At 40.5% G+C, this 21,032-nt stretch overlaps 1 protein-coding gene across 1 annotated transcript in view; it reads right to left on the bottom strand.

Moving 5' to 3' along the window:
- LOC140161683 (condensin complex subunit 3-like) overlaps window positions 1-17,578 on the bottom strand; it is a 37,147-nt gene extending 19,569 nt beyond the window's left edge. The window contains exons 1-5 of the mRNA XM_072184984.1: window positions 17,489-17,578; window positions 10,425-10,533; window positions 2,155-2,388; window positions 1,296-1,524; window positions 345-490 (exon numbers count right to left, since the gene is read on the bottom strand). Of these exons, the coding sequence (XP_072041085.1) occupies window positions 345-490; window positions 1,296-1,524; window positions 2,155-2,388; window positions 10,425-10,526 (711 nt within the window). The 5' untranslated portion in view covers window positions 10,527-10,533; window positions 17,489-17,578. The remainder of the gene's footprint in view (window positions 1-344; window positions 491-1,295; window positions 1,525-2,154; window positions 2,389-10,424; window positions 10,534-17,488) is intronic.
- Window positions 17,579-21,032: the final 3,454 nt, after the last annotated feature.

The raw sequence follows: 21,032 nt of genomic DNA, 5'->3' as shown, positions 1-21,032 counted from the left end.
CTCAAACACATATTTTAAATGTCTTTAGCTCTTCATGGTCCACAAGCAAATAAATTTGAGTACCCCAAAATTTATTGACAGGCCAATTTGACCATTCAGAGATTTTTTGGTACAAGGCCTTCATAATGGCCAAACTGGACTGGACAAGTCATGCACCAATAACGCGACATCCTTTGGCCTTAGCAGGTATGGCACCAAACACTCACAAATGAAACATGCAATTGGGCTATTCCAGTTGAAATCCATACACCCCCCTATGGAAGACATGCCCTTAATCTTCCACACAGGGAGTGTGAATTTCAAATGAGTTATAGCCCTTTTCTTTTGTGTCCAACAAGTCTCACCTCATATGCCAGCTTTCTGACGGACTCTTTCACATCTCTCGTTGTCGTTAGAATAGTTGGCAATGTCTTGGCAGAGGGCGCTATGCTGACGAGTGCAGCACGTCGTACGTCATGACTCAGATCACACTTTAGCAGGTACATGTAAGCTGGTAAGACAAACAAAGTGTTAAAGTTACAAATATAGGCTATATCGTAAAAACAACATCTTGCCCAAATCCAACTGCATATAGTGACACATCATATCATAGCAGCTAACAAGTCTTCAAAAATGAATTTCCCAATTTGTTTATTTTATGTCAGCATGTGTTCATGGACACACTTACAAAACACATGTTACTTTCAATCCATATCTGTGGGAAATTATAATTTTCCAGTTGTCAATGTTCAGTAATAGCCTAAATATTGCAAAACGAAGGATTGTTTTAAATGTGTACACATGCTAATGGATATTCCAGTACACCCATATACCCCTATGGAAGACATTTCCTTAATCTCCCACACAGGGAGTGTGAAAGTCAAATGGGATTACCTGAATAAGTAACACCATTGAAATATACATGTACACCCCCTGTGTAGGAGGTTAAAGTCATGTCTTAGGGGCATATGGATTTCAACTGCAATAGCCCAATTTTAACAGAGACTGTCTTTTGGAATTTGCAGGAGAGCTTTAAATAGCTCTTCTGGAACCTTCAAGAAGAGCTGTTTAGAGCATTTTTTACAATGTAAGGAGAGAATGGTCAACTAAGAATAGCTAAAAATCACTCTCCTATATCAGATTTAAGGAGAGCAATAGATTTTAACAGAGACTGTCTTTTGGAATTTGCAGGAGAGCTTTAAATAGCTCTTCTGAAACCTTCAAGAAGAGCTGTTTAGGAGAGCTAAAAATCACTCTCCTATATCAGGTTTCAGGAGAGCAAAAGGCAGTTCCTGATTTGAACCCAATTTCAGTACCTGCAATAACAGGACAATTAGCATCCTCTGGGTCCTGTAACCGGGCCAATGCCAACACAGCCTGTACCCTAACCAACGCCTCCACGTCTCTTAAACGAATCAGCATCCCGTCGTATATCCTGGTGTACAAGTCATCATCAATGTCAGCCTCCTGTCCCATGCTGTTTAAGAGTTTGTTGATCATCTGACACGACCGGAAACGGACAGCACGGTCTCTTGCACCATGGACCTTTGAATGAAAATTGTAATAAAAGATTGAGTTCCTTTTAATTTAGCATACATTTCAATCATTTGACTATAACTTAAAGTAAATCCATAGTACTTTTTAATTAAGTGCCAGTTATGTGAAAGTTGCAGAGATGCCACCTAAAGGTACAATGTAGGTAGTAAGATTTTTTCGTATCATCATGTTTTGTATCACATTGAAGCCTGTACCAAAATAATCCAATTCCCAAATTTTGATATTAGAAGTAAAAACGTGTTTCACAACAGCCCATAGAATTATCTTTTAGGCCTAAAATTTCACTGGGATTATGAGAAATATGAGCTTTAATGCCAAGATCTCCATTTTGATAGGAAAGTGGGGCGATGAGGCTGTTGATCAGGTCCCCTATCTTCAATGTTGTCAACATTCCCTGATAAGCATGGAAACCTCTGAAAAAGCACTTTTCCCTATTCTTTTGCACAGGAAGGGTAGAGCAAAAGTTTTCTTTAAAATTTCAAGAAATTTCCTGAAACTTGTCAGATCTGTGAAGTTGTAAAAAACAATCAATGCGATACATCGTCTCAACTTTGGCCTGAGATTTAGGCTCAAGTCATTCTTGCATAAATGTCGACATTCAAGGGCCACACTACTAACCTTCAACATAAAATTAAAGACAAACAGCAGCAAATCTCCCATTCCTTTACCACTGGTCTCCGCCTCGCCTTCATCATCAGCGCTACAAACAGCCACTTCTTCATCTGTCACGGAGGCTGCAAATTTGGCAGCAAATTCCAACACTCTCTCCACAGCAGGCTCACGCTTGAACACTATAAGGGCATACTTGAGATGCTGAAGGAACTCTTGGTGGAAGGTGTCTTTGTCTTCAGTCTGTATGGATGAATAAGAATTAAAATGAATCAAGTTTTTAATCAATCAAGTAATCAATCGATAAAATTCATGCAAGTCATCACATACCATGTCATACTTGGAGGTACTGACCAAATGTTTAGCTGTATTGGGAATTGAAATCAATCAACCACTCTATCAATCAGTCGATCAATCAATCATGCAAGCCATCACACACCATGGCATACTTGAGACATTGACAGAACTATTTTTGAAGAATGCATTTATCCTCCTCAGTCTGGATCAGGGTTATAGCTAGGCAAATTTTAGTGCTGGGTGAAATTTATATGAAATGGTAAAAATTTTTTGATAATTTCTATACTGATTGTTCATTGATTTTGAAACATTTGAGAATGGAGTGCCGGGTATTTGGGCTCAAAATTAACTTGATTGCCGAGTGGAAATTAAAGAGTGCCGGGCGGGTCCACCCGCCACCGCCCAGTGTAGCTACAACCCTGGTCTGGATGAATGTAAGTTTAAATCAATCTGAAAGTCAATCAAACAACCGATGTATGCAAGGCTTGCTAACAATATAACATTGCAAAAAAGTGTTTACCTGAAACATGGATTTGGAATTTGAGCTATAAAAAGTATACATGGTCATCCATTGAGATTGAATAGCAAAATACACTTAAAATATTCACACAATCAGGGGTAGACATAAGGAGCAATAATCACTTGGCCCTTTTGGGCCAGCTAGGAAGATTTCCAGAAACCAATGGATAAGAAAAAAAAAGTTCTTTTCATCATTGGCTCCCACAACTTTGGTAGTTTCATGTCCCATTGAAACCAATGGTTTTAAAAGAGAAAAATTGGGTGACTTTTCAATTATTTGACCCGCGATTTGGGTTGACATGGCAACCCTGCAGATCAGATCACGGCCCTTACCTTATCATAGGTTTTCTTCAAGCCCGATATTAGTTTGGTGTGTACAGCAGTGGTCGTCTGACACTCCACAAATGCCTTGTGTATCGTCTTGGACCTTACCTTATCATAGGTTTTCTTCAAGCCTGATATTAGTTTGGTGTGGACAGCAGTGGTCGTCTGACACTCCACAAATGCCTCGTGTATCGTCTTGGACCTTACCTTATCATAGGTTTTCTACAAGCCTGATATTAGTTTGGTGTGGACAGCAGTGGTCGTCTGACACTCTACAAATGCCTCGTGTATCGTCTTGGACCTTACCTTATCATAGGTTTTCTTCAAGCCTGATATTAGTTTGGTGTGGACAGCAGTGGTCGTCTGACACTCCACAAATGCCTCGTGTATCGTCTTGGACCTTACCTTATCATAGGTTTTCTTCAAGCCTGATATTAGTTTGGTGTGGACAGCAGTGGTCGTCTGACACTCCACAAATGCCTCGTGTATCGTCTTGGCCCTTACCTTATCATAGGTTTTCTTCAAGCCTGATATTAGTTTGGTGTGTACAGCAGTGGTCGTCTGACACTCCACAAATGCCTCGTGTATCGTCTTGGCCCTTACCTTATCATAGGTTTTCTTCAAGCCTGATATTAGTTTGGTGTGGACAGCAGTGGTCGTCTGACACTCCACAAATGCCTCGTGTATCGTCTTGGACCTTACCTTATCATAGGTTTTCTTCAAGCCTGATATTAGTTTGGTGTGGACAGCAGTGGTCGTCTGACACTCCACAAATGCCTCGTGTATCGTCTTGGACCTTACCTTATCATAGGTTTTCTTCAAGCCTGATATTAGTTTGGTGCGGACAGCAGTGGTCGTCTGACACTCCACAAATGCCTCGTGTATCGTCTTGGACCTTACCTTATCATAGGTTTTCTTCAAGCCTGATATTAGTTTGGTGTGGACAGCAGTGGTTGTCTGACACTCCACAAATGCCTCGTGTATCGTCTTGGACCTTACCTTATCATAGGTTTTCTTCAAGCCTGATATTAGTTTGGTGTGGACAGCAGTGGTCGTCTGACACTCCACAAATGCCTTGTGTATCGTCTTGGACCTTACCTTATCATAGGTTTTCTTCAAGCCTGATATTAGTTTGGTGTGGACAGCAGTGGTCGTCTGACACTCCACAAATGCCTCGTGTATCGTCTTGGACCTTACCTTATCATAGGTTTTCTTCAAGCCTGATATTAGTTTGGTGTGGACAGCAGTGGTTGTCTGACACTCCACAAATGCCTCGTGTATCGTCTTGGACCTTACCTTATCATAGGTTTTCTTCAAGCCTGATATTAGTTTGGTGTGGACAGCAGTGGTTGTCTGACACTCCACAAATGCCTCGTGTATCGTCTTGGACCTTACCTTATCATAGGTTTTCTTCAAGCCTGATATTAGTTTGGTGTGGACAGCAGTGGTCGTCTGACACTCCACAAATGCCTTGTGTATCGCGTCTTGGACCTTACCTTATCATAGGTTTTCTTCAAGCCTGATATTAGTTTGGTGTGGACAGCAGTGGTCGTCTGACACTCTACAAATGCCTCGTGTATCGTCTTGGACCTTACCTTATCATAGGTTTTCTTCAAGCCTGATATTAGTTTGGTGTGGACAGCAGTGGTCGTCTGACACTCCACAAATGCCTCGTGTATCGTCTTGGACCTTACCTTATCATAGGTTTTCTTCAAGCCTGATATTAGTTTGGTGTGGACAGCAGTGGTTGTCTGACACTCCACAAATGCCTTGTGTATCGTCTTGGCCCTTACCTTATCATAGGTTTTCTTCAAGCCTGATATTAGTTTGGTGTGGACAGCAGTGGTCGTCTGACACTCCACAAATGCCTCGTGTATCGTCTTGGCCCTTACCTTATCATAGGTTTTCTTCAATCCTGATATTAGTTTGGTGTGGACAGCAGTGGTCGTCTGACACTCCACAAATGCCTTGTGTATCGTCTTGGACCTTACCTTATCATAGGTTTTCTTCAAGCCTGATATTAGTTTGGTGTGGACAGCAGTGGTCGTCTGACACTCTACAAATGCCTCATGTATCGTCTTGGACCTTACCTTATCATAGGTTTTCTTCAAGCCTGATATTAGTTTGGTGTGGACAGCAGTGGTCGTCTGACACTCCACAAATGCCTTGTGTATCGTCTTGGACCTTACCTTATCATAGGTTTTCTTCAATCCTGATATTAGTTTGGTGTGGACAGCAGTAGTTGTCTGACACTCCACAAATGCCTCGTGTATCGTCTTGGACCTTACCTTATCATAGGTTTTCTTCAAGCCTGATATTAGTTTGGTGTGGACAGCAGTGGTCGTCTGACACTCCACAAATGCCTCGTGTATCGTCTTGGACCTTACCTTATCATAGGTTTTCTTCAAGCCTGATATTAGTTTGGTGTGGACAGCAGTGGTCGTCTGACACTCTACAAATGCCTCGTGTATCGTCTTGGACCTTACCTTTTCATAGGTTTTCTTCAAGCCTGATATTAGTTTGGTGTGGACAGCAGTGGTCGTCTGACACTCCACAAATGCCTCGTGTATCGTCTTGGCCCTTACCTTATCATAGGTTTTCTTCAAGCCTGATATTAGTTTGGTGTGGACAGCAGTGGTCGTCTGACACTCCACAAATGCCTCGTGTATCGTCTTGGACCTTACCTTATCATAGGTTTTCTTCAAGCCTGATATTAGTTTGGTGTGGACAGCAGTGGTCGTCTGACACTCCACAAATGCCTCGTGTATCGTCTTGGACCTTACCTTATCATAGGTTTTCTTCAAGCCTGATATTAGTTTGGTGTGGACAGCAGTGGTCGTCTGACACTCCACAAATGCCTCGTGTATCGTCTTGGACCTTACCTTATCATAGGTTTTCTTCAAGCCTGATATTAGTTTGGTGTGGACAGCAGTGGTCGTCTGACACTCCACAAATGCCTCGTGTATCGTCTTGGACCTTACCTTATCATAGGTTTTCTTCAAGCCTGATATTAGTTTGGTGTGGACAGCAGTGGTCGTCTGACACTCCACAAATGCCTCGTGTATCGTCTTGGACCTTACCTTATCATAGGTTTTCTTCAAGCCTGATATTAGTTTGGTGTGGACAGCAGTGGTCGTCTGACACTCCACAAATGCCTCGTGTATCGTCTTGGACCTTACCTTATCATAGGTTTTCTTCAAGCCTGATATTAGTTTGGTGTGGACAGCAGTGGTCGTCTGACACTCCACAAATGCCTCGTGTACCGTCTTGGACCTTACCTTATCATAGGTTTTCTTCAAGCCTGATATTAGTTTGGTGTGGACAGCAGTGGTCGTCTGACACTCCACAAATGCCTCGTGTATCGTCTTGGCCCTTACCTTATCATAGGTTTTCTTCAAGCCTGATATTAGTTTGGTGTGGACAGCAGTGGTCGTCTGACACTCCACAAATGCCTCATGTATCGTCTTGGCCCTTACCTTATCATAGGTTTTCTTCAAGCCTGATATTAGTTTGGTGTGGACAGCAGTGGTCGTCTGACACTCCACAAATGCCTCGTGTATCGTCTTGGACCTTACCTTATCATAGGTTTTCTTCAAGCCTGATATTAGTTTGGTGTGGACAGCAGTGGTCGTCTGACACTCCACAAATGCCTCGTGTATCGTTTTGGACCTTACCTTATCATAGGTTTTCTTCAAGCCTGATATTAGTTTGGTGTGGACAGCAGTGGTCGTCTGACACTCCACAAATGCCTCGTGTATCGTCTTGGACCTTACCTTATCATAGGTTTTCTTCAAGCCTGATATTAGTTTGGTGTGGACAGCAGTGGTCGTCTGACACTCCACAAATGCCTCGTGTATCGTCTTGGACCTTACCTTATCATAGGTTTTCTTCAAGCCTGATATTAGTTTGGTGTGGACAGCAGTGGTCGTCTGACACTCTACAAATGCCTTGTGTATCGTCTTGGACCTTACCTTATCATAGGTTTTCTTCAAGCCTGATATTAGTTTGGTGTGGACAGCAGTGGTCGTCTGACACTCCACAAATGCCTCTTGTATCGTCTTGGACCTTACCTTATCATAGGTTTTCTTCAAGCCTGATATTAGTTTGGTGTGGACAGCAGTGGTCGTCTGACACTCCACAAATGCCTCGTGTATCGTCTTGGCCCTTACCTTATCATAGGTTTTCTTCAAGCCTGATATTAGTTTGGTGTGGACAGCAGTGGTCGTCTGACACTCCACAAATGCCTCGTGTATCGTCTTGGACCTTACCTTATCATAGGTTTTCTTCAAGCCTGATATTAGTTTGGTGTGGACAGCAGTGGTCGTCTGACACTCCACAAATGCCTCGTGTATCGTCTTGGCCCTTACCTTATCATAGGTTTTCTTCAAGCCTGATATTAGTTTGGTGTGTACAGCAGTGGTCGTCTGACACTCCACAAATGCCTCGTGTATCGTCTTGGACCTTACCTTATCATAGGTTTTCTTCAAGCCTGATATTAGTTTGGTGTGGACAGCAGTGGTCGTCTGACACTCCACAAATGCCTCGTGTATCGTCTTGGCCCTTACCTTATCATAGGTTTTCTTCAAGCCTGATATTAGTTTGGTGTGGACAGCAGTGGTCGTCTGACACTCCACAAATGCCTCGTGTATCGTCTTGGACCTTACCTTATCATAGGTTTTCTTCAAGTCTGATATTAGTTTGGTGTGGACAGCAGTGGTCGTCTGACACTCTACAAATGCCTCATGTATCGTCTTGGCCCTTACCTTATCATAGGTTTTCTTCAAGCCTGATATTAGTTTGGTGTGGACAGCAGTGGTCGTCTGACACTCCACAAATGCCTCGTGTATCGTCTTGGCCCTTACCTTATCATAGGTTTTCTTCAAGCCTGATATTAGTTTGGTGTGGACAGCAGTGGTCGTCTGACACTCCACAAATGCCTCGTGTATCGTCTTGGACCTTACCTTATCATAGGTTTTCTTCAAGCCTGATATTAGTTTGGTGTGGACAGCAGTGGTCGTCTGACACTCCACAAATGCCTTGTGTATCGTCTTGGCCCTTACCTTATCATAGGTTTTCTTCAAGCCTGATATTAGTTTGGTGTGGACAGCAGTGGTCGTCTGACACTCTACAAATGCCTCATGTATCGTCTTGGCCCTTACCTTATCATAGGTTTTCTTCAAGCCTGATATTAGTTTGGTGTGGACAGCAGTGGTCGTCTGACACTCCACAAATGCCTCGTGTATCGTCTTGGCCCTTACCTTATCATAGGTTTTCTTCAAGCCTGATATTAGTTTGGTGTGGACAGCAGTGGTCGTCTGACACTCCACAAATGCCTCGTGTATCGTCTTGGACCTTACCTTATCATAGGTTTTCTTCAAGCCTGATATTAGTTTGGTGTGGACAGCAGTGGTCGTCTGACACTCCACAAATGCCTCGTGTATCGTCTTGGCCCTTACCTTATCATAGGTTTTCTTCAAGCCTGATATTAGTTTGGTGTGGACAGCAGTAGTCGTCTGACACTCCACAAATGCCTCGTGTATCGTCTTGGCCCTTACCTTATCATAGGTTTTCTTCAAGCCTGATATTAGTTTGGTGTGGACAGCAGTGGTCGTCTGACACTCCACAAATGCCTCGTGTATCGTCTTGGCCCTTACCTTATCATAGGTTTTCTTCAAGCCTGATATTAGTTTGGTGTGGACAGCAGTGGTCGTCTGACACTCCACAAATGCCTCATGTATCGTCTTGGCCCTTACCTTATCATAGGTTTTCTTCAAGCCTGATATTAGTTTGGTGTGTACAGCAGTGGTCGTCTGACACTCCACAAATGCCTCGTGTATCGTCTTGGCCCTTACCTTATCATAGGTTTTCTTCAAGCCTGATATTAGTTTGGTGTGGACAGCAGTGGTCGTCTGACACTCCACAAATGCCTCGTGTATCGTCTTGGACCTTACCTTATCATAGGTTTTCTTCAAGCCTGATATTAGTTTGGTGTGGACAGCAGTGGTCGTCTGACACTCCACAAATGCCTCGTGTATCGTCTTGGACCTTACCTTATCATAGGTTTTCTTCAAGCCTGATATTAGTTTGGTGTGTACAGCAGTGGTCGTCTGACACTCCACAAATGCCTCATGTATCGTCTTGGCCCTTACCTTATCATAGGTTTTCTTCAAGCCTGATATTAGTTTGGTGTGGACAGCAGTGGTCGTCTGACACTCCACAAATGCCTCGTGTATCGTCTTGGACCTTACCTTATCATAGGTTTTCTTCAAGCCTGATATTAGTTTGGTGTGGACAGCAGTGGTCGTCTGACACTCCACAAATGCCTCGTGTATCGTCTTGGCCCTTACCTTATCATAGGTTTTCTTCAAGCCTGATATTAGTTTGGTGTGGACAGCAGTGGTCGTCTGACACTCCACAAATGCCTTGTGTATCGTCTTGGACCTTACCTTATCATAGGTTTTCTTCAAGCCTGATATTAGTTTGGTGTGGACAGCAGTGGTCGTCTGACACTCCACAAATGCCTCGTGTATCGTCTTGGACCTTACCTTATCATAGGTTTTCTTCAAGCCTGATATTAGTTTGGTGTGTACAGCAGTGGTCGTCTGACACTCCACAAATGCCTCGTGTATCGTCTTGGCCCTTACCTTATCATAGGTTTTCTTCAAGCCTGATATTAGTTTGGTGTGGACAGCAGTGGTCGTCTGACACTCCACAAATGCCTCGTGTATCGTCTTGGCCCTTACCTTATCATAGGTTTTCTTCAAGCCTGATATTAGTTTGGTGTGGACAGCAGTGGTCGTCTGACACTCCACAAATGCCTCGTGTATCGTCTTGGCCCTTACCTTATCATAGGTTTTCTTCAAGCCTGATATTAGTTTGGTGTGGACAGCAGTGGTCGTCTGACACTCCACAAATGCCTCGTGTATCGTCTTGGACCTTACCTTATCATAGGTTTTCTTCAAGCCTGATATTAGTTTGGTATGGACAGCAGTGGTCGTCTGACACTCCACAAATGCCTCGTGTATCGTCTTGGACCTTACCTTATCATAGGTTTTCTTCAAGCCTGATATTAGTTTGGTGTGGACAGCAGTGGTCGTCTGACACTCCACAAATGCCTCGTGTATCGTCTTGGCCCTTACCTTATCATAGGTTTTCTTCAAGCCTGATATTAGTTTGGTGTGTACAGCAGTGGTCGTCTGACACTCCACAAATGCCTCGTGTATCGTCTTGGATTTTCCCATTTTCGATCTAAAGTAAAAAAAAGGTTTACTGATTAACAAGCATGACAAGTCCACAATCATCAATGCGCATCAGCATTGCATGCCCCTATGTATACAAGGAAAGGTACACCTAAATTTGTTAATAACACACCCAGTTTTTGCCCAATACTTTGTGCAGAAATGTTTACTTTACACACCCAGGTTTTTGAATTTACACAAACCTTCAAATCCTACCTAAGACCTTGCCTACATATGGCTCAAAATATGCCAAGGTGTCATATTATAGCCATATATTTTGACATCTTTTTTTAAAAAAATAATAATTATAGAAATGGAATATTTGCTAGTTTAGTGGCAAGTTTAGGTAGTAAAGACATAGCATACACAATTTAAGTAAAATCCTTTCACTCTAAATAAAAAAAAAAAAAAATAGCTGTAAAAATGCCTATTTTTACACTTTTATTTGTAACATGCCAAGAGGCGCCTTTTTTCAACAGCTTTTAATTTTTTTTATGGATCCTTATAGAAATTCATGTGACCTGTTTCCCAAAATGGTGCAGTAAACCAATCAAAAAAAACAGAAAGAGGCATTATGAATTATAAGTTAACAGATCAAAAAAAGGATTTAAAAGTTTGCCTTGCGTATGTTACTATTGTCTGTCAAACTTTTGATTGATTTTGAAGTCCCTCAGTTTTTTATAAACAAAGACTTGAAGCATAAACTAAAGGGTAAATCTATTGTAAATAACTTCATTTCTCCATATATTATAATCAATTTGTAAGTGGCTGCCATCTTTTTTGAACATATAACAATTTTAAAATTTTTCTTGAAATGTCTGTCAAATAGTAACATACGCAAGACGGTGCTGTAATTCCTGCTAAACTAGGGTGATACAGCTAATTATGCTACATGACATAGCATTTAGCTCCACCTAGCTTTGTGGCACTATCACTTTGTGAGGAGAAGCTTTTTGATGACACAATCCATTGTTAAGTGTTGTCTGTCAAACATTTATGCATAAGTAACATACGCATAAGATTTGTATGTGTCTGTCAAAAGTAACATACGTATTACGTTTATAAAAATTAAAAATCACTTGATGTTCACATTATGATGATAGTTTAGAGTTTATAAAAGTGTTTTAAAACATGTGATTTATAAACTGCATGTGATCTTTATTCAATTTCCCATCTTGAACTACTGTTTTTGCCAAATTATTATTCTGTATGTTACATTTGACAGACATCTTGCGTATGTTGTGGCTTGACAGACACACATATTTTATTTATAACAATTTATCCTCCTTATTGTAATATTTGGACACATTTTTTTCCACAATCAGTTGCTGTAGGTCCTACACCTAAATAACCACAAAATACCTTATGTAATACTTTATAAATTTTTATTTGATTGCAGAAAATCATCAAAATTGTGTCTGTCAAATATAACGTACGCAAGGGCTAGAAAATTAAATTTGTTAAGTAAATGGTCTATAACTTATCTTTCTTTTAGTGTATTATGAACAATATATGTGCATACTATAATTTAAACCTGGTTGGAGACCAGAAAGAAAAGAGCTGGAAAAATAATTGTGTGTTACATTTTTATGACACCTTAGCTTATTTTGAGCCATATAGGTATGCCAGGTGAATTCAAATTTGCTATCAAATTGCATCATTTTATATATCAAATTAAAGCCCTTGAGTAAAGAAAGACAAAACTGAAAACCTTTTTGTCATAGCACTTTCCGTAGCAAAGTTACATCTTGTCAAAGATTGACTTTCATCAAAAAGATTCTGCTGGCAAAATTCCCCAAAACGGCATTTCGGGGGTGTTTCTAGATCTTAGTCTCATTAGGCCCTTCGCACTTGATTATTAGTTTCCTGTTAAAGATTTTGAAAAAGGGACGAGGTGACTTTTAATTATTAATTAACTTTTATTTTCTTTATTTAGTTTGAACTATTATAGGCAACTATTGACTCGTTTTGACTAGAGCGGGCATTTAATTATTTCACAACAATATTTGATTTTATAAATAAGTGAAGGTGGACCTGGTGGAGTTGTACTCTTTGTTCATTCATCATTATTGTTGATATATTAAAGTCAGAAAATGGCAAGTAGAAGTTGTTGAAAGAAACTTTATTTTAAAGGAGAAAATTAGAAATAAAAATAAAATAATTAATTTTGGACGCGGGCGATAAACAGTAAACTAATAATCAAGTGCGAAGGGCCTTATGATAGCAGCTTTTAAAATGGAACTGCTATCAAAATCCCTCTAATCCCTCTTAAAATTCCATGTGCGATTGTCTCATCACCATAAAAAATCATATATTTGGGTCAAGTGAAGTATAGAAAACATATTTATGTAGGTTTCCTTGTGACCTTGACCTACCTGTTCTTTTAAAATTCTATGTAAAATATGTATTGTGTTCTAGGCAAAATTAGTTGATTAACAAATGTGTTAATTAAGGTTTGCCTGGCATACCTACTACATAGTAGGCCCCCTACATGCCCTTAATTTTAATATTTTTAATTTTATGACTTTCTCATTCTCAATACTTCATTCCCTACACCAAAACCAATGGCATAATTCCCCATCAAAGTTCCCTTAAGGTGGTACTACACCCCCTGATAAATTTTGTGACTAATTTTGCATACAGGTTTGGGTGTGTAAATTAAAAATGACTATACCCCTTTCTTTATCTGCGTCAATAATAGAATACTGATTTCAATCGAATACATCTCTCCATTTTGAGTTTGTACTCCACCACTGAGCGATCTATCGATCGATTTCTAGCCAATCAGATGGGGCTCACTTTTCTTGCGTTCGGTGAAATACCAATCGGCCGTCGCTCACCAACGGAGTATTAAGTTTATAGGGTGTCGACACTGTGCCCCGCCGGAGGTAGTCCTGCCAGCAAGACTTCAGTCTTTATCATAAACATAATGACATCTACATGTACGGACCTGAAGTCTTGCAGCAGTATATAGGGATGCACTGCCACTGTACGTTTAAGAAATCCAAACTTCAAGCATCAAGAAATATACCTTGTGGCTTGTATTTGTCAGTTTTACCTCAGAGATGCTGTAGACTCTCTCTACACAGGGTAGAAACATCACAAGTAGAATACTGCTCAATATGATAAATCCAAATCATGAAAATCAAGACATATTGCAGAGCAATATTTTGACCACTTTTGCACTTTAGAAGTAAATTACTCCCATGAACATGATGAAGATTGCAGGTTTTGCCAGCTCAGGGATTTTTGAACCCACCCAAAAGATGAGATCAATGTTATTAATGTAGATCAATTACCTTAACTTTGTGAGTACGGTATAGACTAGTACAGTGGGATTAAAATCATCCACGCACGCCCAAACCCTGACTACAATGGGATTAAAATCATCAGTGCGCAGTGCATGCCCAAACTGTCCTTGAGTCTCCCACAACTTGAGAGAGTTCCTCAGCTACATCCTAAGAGCCCAAAATGAGCCCACATATTGTGATGTAACTTCTTATTTGTGGAATAGATATTAATAGAGCACTGGAATAGATATTAATAGAGCATTGTAGAGTGCACTGTAACTCTAGGTCATGCTAGGTATGCATGACGAGTTACAGTTACTGGAACTACGCCGGAGGTACCCTCCCAGTGGGCACAATCGGGAAAAACTACGTTGTATGGACGTTGTAATAAGATCGGACGTCGGGCAACCAAATTCCAACGTTAACACAAGTAATAATCTAGGGCGTCAGTCGCACAAAGCGTTGTGGTAATGTCGGCCGTAAGGCGATCGTCGTGCGACTTCAATACAATGTTGAGGCAACACTTCATTGCCGACATCAGTACAACTGACAATAAAGATGTTGCATTAACGTCACCTGTTGACTACCCTGCGACAGTTGTCATACGACTTCAATATAACGTTGAGGCAACACTTTATTGTCGATATCAGTACAACTGACAATAAAGATGTTACATTAACGTCACCTGTTGACTACCCTGCGACAGTTGTCGTACGACTTCAATACAACGTTGAGGTAACACTTCATTGGCGACATCGGTACACCAATGATTGAAGGCGTCGCAATAACGCGTCTGCCGTCACGATGGTTGTCGTATGACCTCAATACTAACGTTGAAGCAACACTTTATTGGCGACATCGGTACAACTGCGATAAAGGCGTTGTATTAAGGTCACATAATGACTGCCGTACAATGGTTGTTGTAAGATCTCAATATAACGTTGAGGTAACACTTCATTGACGACATCGTCTGCCTTACGCTGGTTGTCGTATGACCTCAATACTAATGTTGAAGTAACACTTCATTGGCGACATCGATACGACCGACGATAAATATGTTGCATTTGGCTTATATATTGTCTTAAAATGACAGTTTCTTACGCCGAGATTGGGGAAACGTCGTCGCACAAACCTTAATATGACGGTCAGAATGCTGTCCGCGATATCAGACCAACGTTGGTAAACAGCATGACAGTTGACAGGCCTACTGTTTCCAAGTCATCGGAATGGTCAAGTTGGTCCAAAATTTTCTATTTACTAGGCGCATTAAAGTGTAACATTAAATAAAGACTATAAAAGCCCACTAGATAAACTAATAATAATAATAATAATAATGAATATATAATTATATTTATACTAACAATAAAATTTTGGAATTCAATCGTCAGTAAGATTTTTTATTTAAAAAAAAAAAGAAAAAAAATCAACAAATTTAGTAAATGTTATCAATATTTACAGTAAATTTGATCAATATCCTTTAAATAATGCACTTTAGCAGGTTTAGCCATCAAAATATTGCTTACCGGTATATTAACTTAAAACACTTCATAGAATATGTAAACCCCGTTAGCTCAGTCAGTAGGGCATCAGTCTCATAATCCAGAGGTCATGGGTTCGAATCCCGGCAGGTACATCAAGGTAAGTGTTATGTATAAAATTAAGCTAGGAAATTTGCTTCCGTTGTAATATAGACAGTATTAAGTGTAAGACTCTGTGTAAGCAGAGTATATGCTACTAAATAATATTCTTCTTTCTTTTTTTCATGATTTTTCGTCTCTTTGGGGTTACTTGCCAATGGTTGGATCAACGTTGGATTAATGGTTGGTTTAACGTTGGTCAATGGATGGATTAATAACATTGGCCCAACATCAACGATATTATGTTAGCCCAGCGTCACAAATTACATCTTTATTAGGGTTGGGTCAATGTTGGATCGACGTTTGCTCACGTCTGCACCACGCTGAACGTCGACGTCGTACCAACGTTCTATTTTGGCGTCAAAAAAACTTTCATATCCATCCTCCAGGCAACCGTCGTCCAACGTTAGATATTGACGTTGACACAACATAGTAGCAACCAATTGTGCCCACTGTACATGCGTATACATATAGTATACATGTATGCAATCATAGACTCATGGACTGGGCATGCAATGACGTAGCCCGAAACATCATGGCCCTGACCCTGTTCCTTCCTCACTAGGCATGCTAGGGCCATGAGTGCCATACGTACGTAAAAACGGGGCACCGTGAAGTCATGTCGCGGTGATGACGTCACACTGACGGCATCTATTTATAGGAAGAATTCAAAACACGGCATGACGATAACAGTCACAAGTCTGGTCTTTTACATCCTCAAATGTGCTCAAAATTTATGAACATGCACCAAATATGTTTTGTTTAAGTCTCATCTTCATCATGTGAGGAATGGTAGGAAGTGGTATTTAAAGGGGGGTAACCCTATTGGTTTTGGATATGGATTGTCTTTAAAATTACATAATAATATCAAATATCGCCTCCTTTATGCTGCTTTGTGAAAAAGCGAGAGCATTTTCAGCGTAAATGTGAATAAATAGCCAAATTTGCAATCCAATACCTTGGTATCGTGAATTGCATTCTGGGCAGGCAATGACGAATGCTGACATGCTGTACAATGCCCGGCCCGTATTGAACGGAAAATGTTTTTTTTTCGTACCGTTTCAGAAAAAAGGAAACAAAATATATTTCCCCTTGCAATATGTACATTGCAAATGAATATAAAAAAGTTTGGGTAAAATGGAGAGGAAAAAAAACCTTCCGAGACCGGGTTTTGAACCGGGTACCTCTCGGGTAAAAAACACACGCGCTAGTCAATTGAGCTATTTAGCACACCACGCTAACTGTTGCCGTTTTCATAACTATATACGGCGCACCGTCTCCTCAGCAGTTAGTGTGGTTCGCTTTTTCACAGAATGTGTATGACGCTTGAAACCAAAGTAGCTGTTGCGGTGACTGATATTTCGTTCATAATTCCCTCCCAGAAATCCAAAGTATTTACCATTGTTTACAAACTGGTATACCTGTAAAAACCGCTGTGATTCATGATTTCTCCGGAAATACATCGACTTGGAGCGTCAAATTTCAGGATAGTAATGAGAAAAATATTATCTATTATGTGATACCAAAACCTCATCAACAATGAAAAAAATCGGGGGGGATGATGCTGTCGATCGGGTTACGGACCTTTAAAGGGGCATTTCGTGATCCACAGCCAGGCACAGCCTCATCCCCCCACTTTTCTCAAAAAAAGTGGAGATTTTTATATCACTGGAAACCTCTGGCTACATAATGTTTATGTACAAAATATTTCTTGCAGATTAATTCGTTTAGCAGACCTTCGTACGGAGAAGGACAGTGGAAATCGAAGTGACGGAGGTGTGAGTACCTCGGGCTAGCAATGACGGCAAAAAAATTGGCAAATGATTGGCAATGTCAATTGATGTCAACAATGATAATGAACACGATTTGAAAATCAAAATGCGACGGTTGTAGATCATGAAATTCTGAGTAGTATTATGACAATCGGCAAGTCAAGTAGGTGCACCTGCTTGAATAAGTACTTCTTAAAGCAAAGATTCTTTTTATTATGTAGTTTTTGCATGTTTAATTTGTTTTTATTGACATTTATGTCACCTACCTTGTTTTCTGTAACTCCGTATTTTCAAATTGGAATTACCGCTATTTGTTGATGAATCGCAAATATGACGGACTTGTCTAAAATTCAAAGGTAGGATTATTATAAAGTATCTTAAATGTTGCAAGTTTCAAACTATTTTTGCTCACTATAAAAGAAAATATCACATAAGCAGCATAATGAATTCAACATATTTGTAACAATTGGCAATATTTTGGTGAAGTTTCTATTATTTATGAATCTTTGGAACAAAATAAAATTTTCATATACCTTTTTAATAATGGGATTGTCGAACTGCTCGTTTTACAACCTTTGACCTTTCAAAGCATCTGCTTATCTAGTGCAGGGCGGTATACCGTAAATGTTCATCGGCTGTTCCGGTGCAGTGTCCGATGTTCATTAGGCGGAGGGGCCCTATTTAGCGTTAGCTTTGGATATTTAATTATTTGAATTACCCGACTTACCAGGGTGAAAAATTAATGAAATAATTCAATGTCCAAAAGTGCGCCTCCACCTTAAAATATGTCTCACGGTGAAATAAGGAGCTAGGGTGAGGGGTGGTGTAAGGCTAAATTACGGCCTAGGGCCTACGGTGGTGAAGGGTGAGATTTTTTGGCAGGCCAAAGGGGGGGGGGCGGGCATTTTTGTCAGGTCCAATTAGGGGGTCAAACGATTTTTGGCAGGTCGAAAGGGGGGGCAAAATTTCTGATGATCCGGGAGTTTTGGCATGTCAAAAGGGGGGGGGTGGCAAAGATGTTTTGGCACAGTCAGCTGGGGGGGGGGGGAGGGGCAAGCGATTTTTGGCAGACCAGTTCATGCACCCCGGGGGTACACATATTGGACAGCCCCGAAATATCATTGGGGCACGGAGAGCGAGTGCGCCTATAGGTGAGTGATCAAGGTCTCCTTAGTTGACCATTAGCTACCATTCTCTCGATCCTTATGTTCTATTGTAAATGCTCTAAACAGCATTCCTTGAAGGCCCATTCCAAAAGACAATCCGGAGGGGGAGCTGGGGGGGGGGGAACTAAAGCCATATTATAACATTTGCTGAATATGGCAAATATGATTATATGTGCATGTCAATAGACCTCCTTTTTGAAGTCGATGACCCGCTGAAAATTTATTATACGGTCATCCAATAACCCCCATTTTGCCGCTACCCAATGACCGCCCCCATTTTTTTTTCTCAAAGATCATCATCAAAACCCGGGCATCAAAACGATGCCACAAATGTTACTCGGTATAAAATGTGAAAACTTTCAGCAGTGTTGTAAATTTGGGAAATTTGGAACAAAGAGGCATCATTTGCTCCATTTTGTCTACCCGATGACCACTTTTTTGAAATTTCATACCCAATGAACCTCTTTTTCAAAATATTGTCATGACCCCCGTTTTCATTTTGTTTGTACCCATCAATGAACCCCCTCTTTTATTTTTTTAAACAACATCTTATACCACTTCTAAAGTTGAGTGCCCCCCCCCCCCCACCGGTCGGCATGACATGACATCAGTCGACGACTGAGTGGCACTGATGATGGTCGGAAACTGTTGGAGGTCCGAGCCGGCAAAACCGCTCGGCCGTGTATTGCATTTTCCATCATAATACTCGGTTAGTTTTGTGTGGTTCATTATAGAACCCCAACGGGTTTAACTTGTATTTAGGCCTATATTATTTCATTTTAAAATTACAAAATAATCCCATTCAATATTACACGGTTGACGATGGAAATTTACTGAATTTAGAGAATGCACGGCGCCCACCACCTGATGACATACTATCATGACTAAGGGGTGGTGTGGTGCAATAATCATGTGTACCCCGGGGTGGTGAATTCTTAATGGTCTGCCAAAAATCGCTTGCCGGAATTGCCCTCCCCCATTTTGGCCGTGCCAAAAATCTTTGCCCCCCCCTTTTGACGTGCCAAAAAACCATTGCCCCCCTTTTGATGTGCCAAAAAATCTTTGCCCCCTCCTTACACATGCAAGATTTGGGGGAAAATTTTGCATATTTGAACGTGTCGCGTTTATTACGTTTCGACAGTGTTTTTTGTGGGACATGAGAGCACCTCAGACCTATCGAATTGCATTCTGAATATGAAGCATGTCTTTCTGATATCAAATAATTTTCATTTTTTGAAAATCACAATATAAAACAAATTTTATGACAAATTATAAAAATTTTACATTTTTCAAAATTTTGATATATAACAGTCCTCGAAGTAAATTATATAAATCTAATGATATATTCTTAAAGTGTATGTAGCTGGGAGGAAAAGCCGACGGTCAATTGAAAATTTTGACCTTTCATATTGAAGATATGGATTTTTTTCCCAAAAAGACCTAATTTTTTGGTGTTTTGGGAAAAAAATCCATATCTTCAATACGAAAGGTCAAAATTTTCAATTGATCGTCGGCTTTTCATCCCACCTACATACACTTTCATCAGATTTATAAAGTTTACTTCGAGTACTGTTAAATATCAAAATATCAATTTTAATGATTTGCCATAAAATGTGTATTAAATTGCGAATTTCAAAAATCAAAATTATTTGATATCAGAAGGACATTCTTCGTATTCAGAATGCAATTCGATATGTCTGATGTGTTCTAATGTCCCAAAATAAATGTCCAAACGTTCATACCCCTTGCCCAAAATATCTGTGCCAAAAATCGCTTGCCCCCACCTTTCGGCTTGCCAAAAATCGCTTGACCCCCCCCTTTCGACCTGCCAAAAAATGCTTGCCCCCCTTTTGGCTTGCCAAAAAATCTTTGCCCCCTCCCTATAATTCACCACCCTGGGGGTACACATAATTATTGCACCACCCCTAAATATCATGACTATGCAGCAAAAGCTTTTTCAAAAGCGCGCAAGCTTCTAGGCTATATACTCGTTAGTGTTAGGGGGGCTGTGATGGCATTGTCTTCGGGAGGGGGGGGGGTCCCAAATATACTGGGGTCATACATTTTTGGAAAGAAAAATAGGGGGGGCATAAAATAGCTTAAAATTTTTGATGACTAATAAAATGTAGGGAGTCACAAGATGACCACAGTACAGGTGGGTTTAAGCTGGTTTATTGTATTCAAAAAGACTGATTTAGCCTCTTTAGGGGTAGGCTTAAGGCCATAAGGTGTATCGATGGTGGGTGGGTGGGGTCATACAATTTTTGTTTCCGAAATGGGGGGGGGGGGGCGCAATTGACGCCGACTTTTTGTAAATTTGGGACCCCCCTTACGAATTCCGGAGTGGGCAATTCTTTGAAAAAGTAATAATCCCCTATATAAATTAAAGGTAAGTTTTTTTGTGAAACACAGCCTAACAATACAATGGACCCAAGAGAGATCTGACCTATCCCTATAATAGGCTATTTAGAGCTATAGGCCTTAGCCTACTTAGGCGCCTATTATAACAGCTTATAGCCGACGGGGATTGTTACTCTTTCAAAGAAATTTGCTACGGAAATTAACCTTTTATTATGGAGTTTTTAAAATGGTTTTAAAATTTCAATTCAATTTGAATTAATTTTTGATCATGCAAATTATTAAA

The sequence above is a fragment of the Amphiura filiformis genome, chromosome 10, assembly GCF_039555335.1.
Source record: "Amphiura filiformis chromosome 10, Afil_fr2py, whole genome shotgun sequence".
NCBI classification, from domain to species: domain Eukaryota; kingdom Metazoa; phylum Echinodermata; class Ophiuroidea; order Amphilepidida; family Amphiuridae; genus Amphiura; species Amphiura filiformis.
The sequence above is the reverse complement of the archived record's forward strand: the minus strand, read 5'-3'. Positions and strand labels throughout refer to the sequence as shown.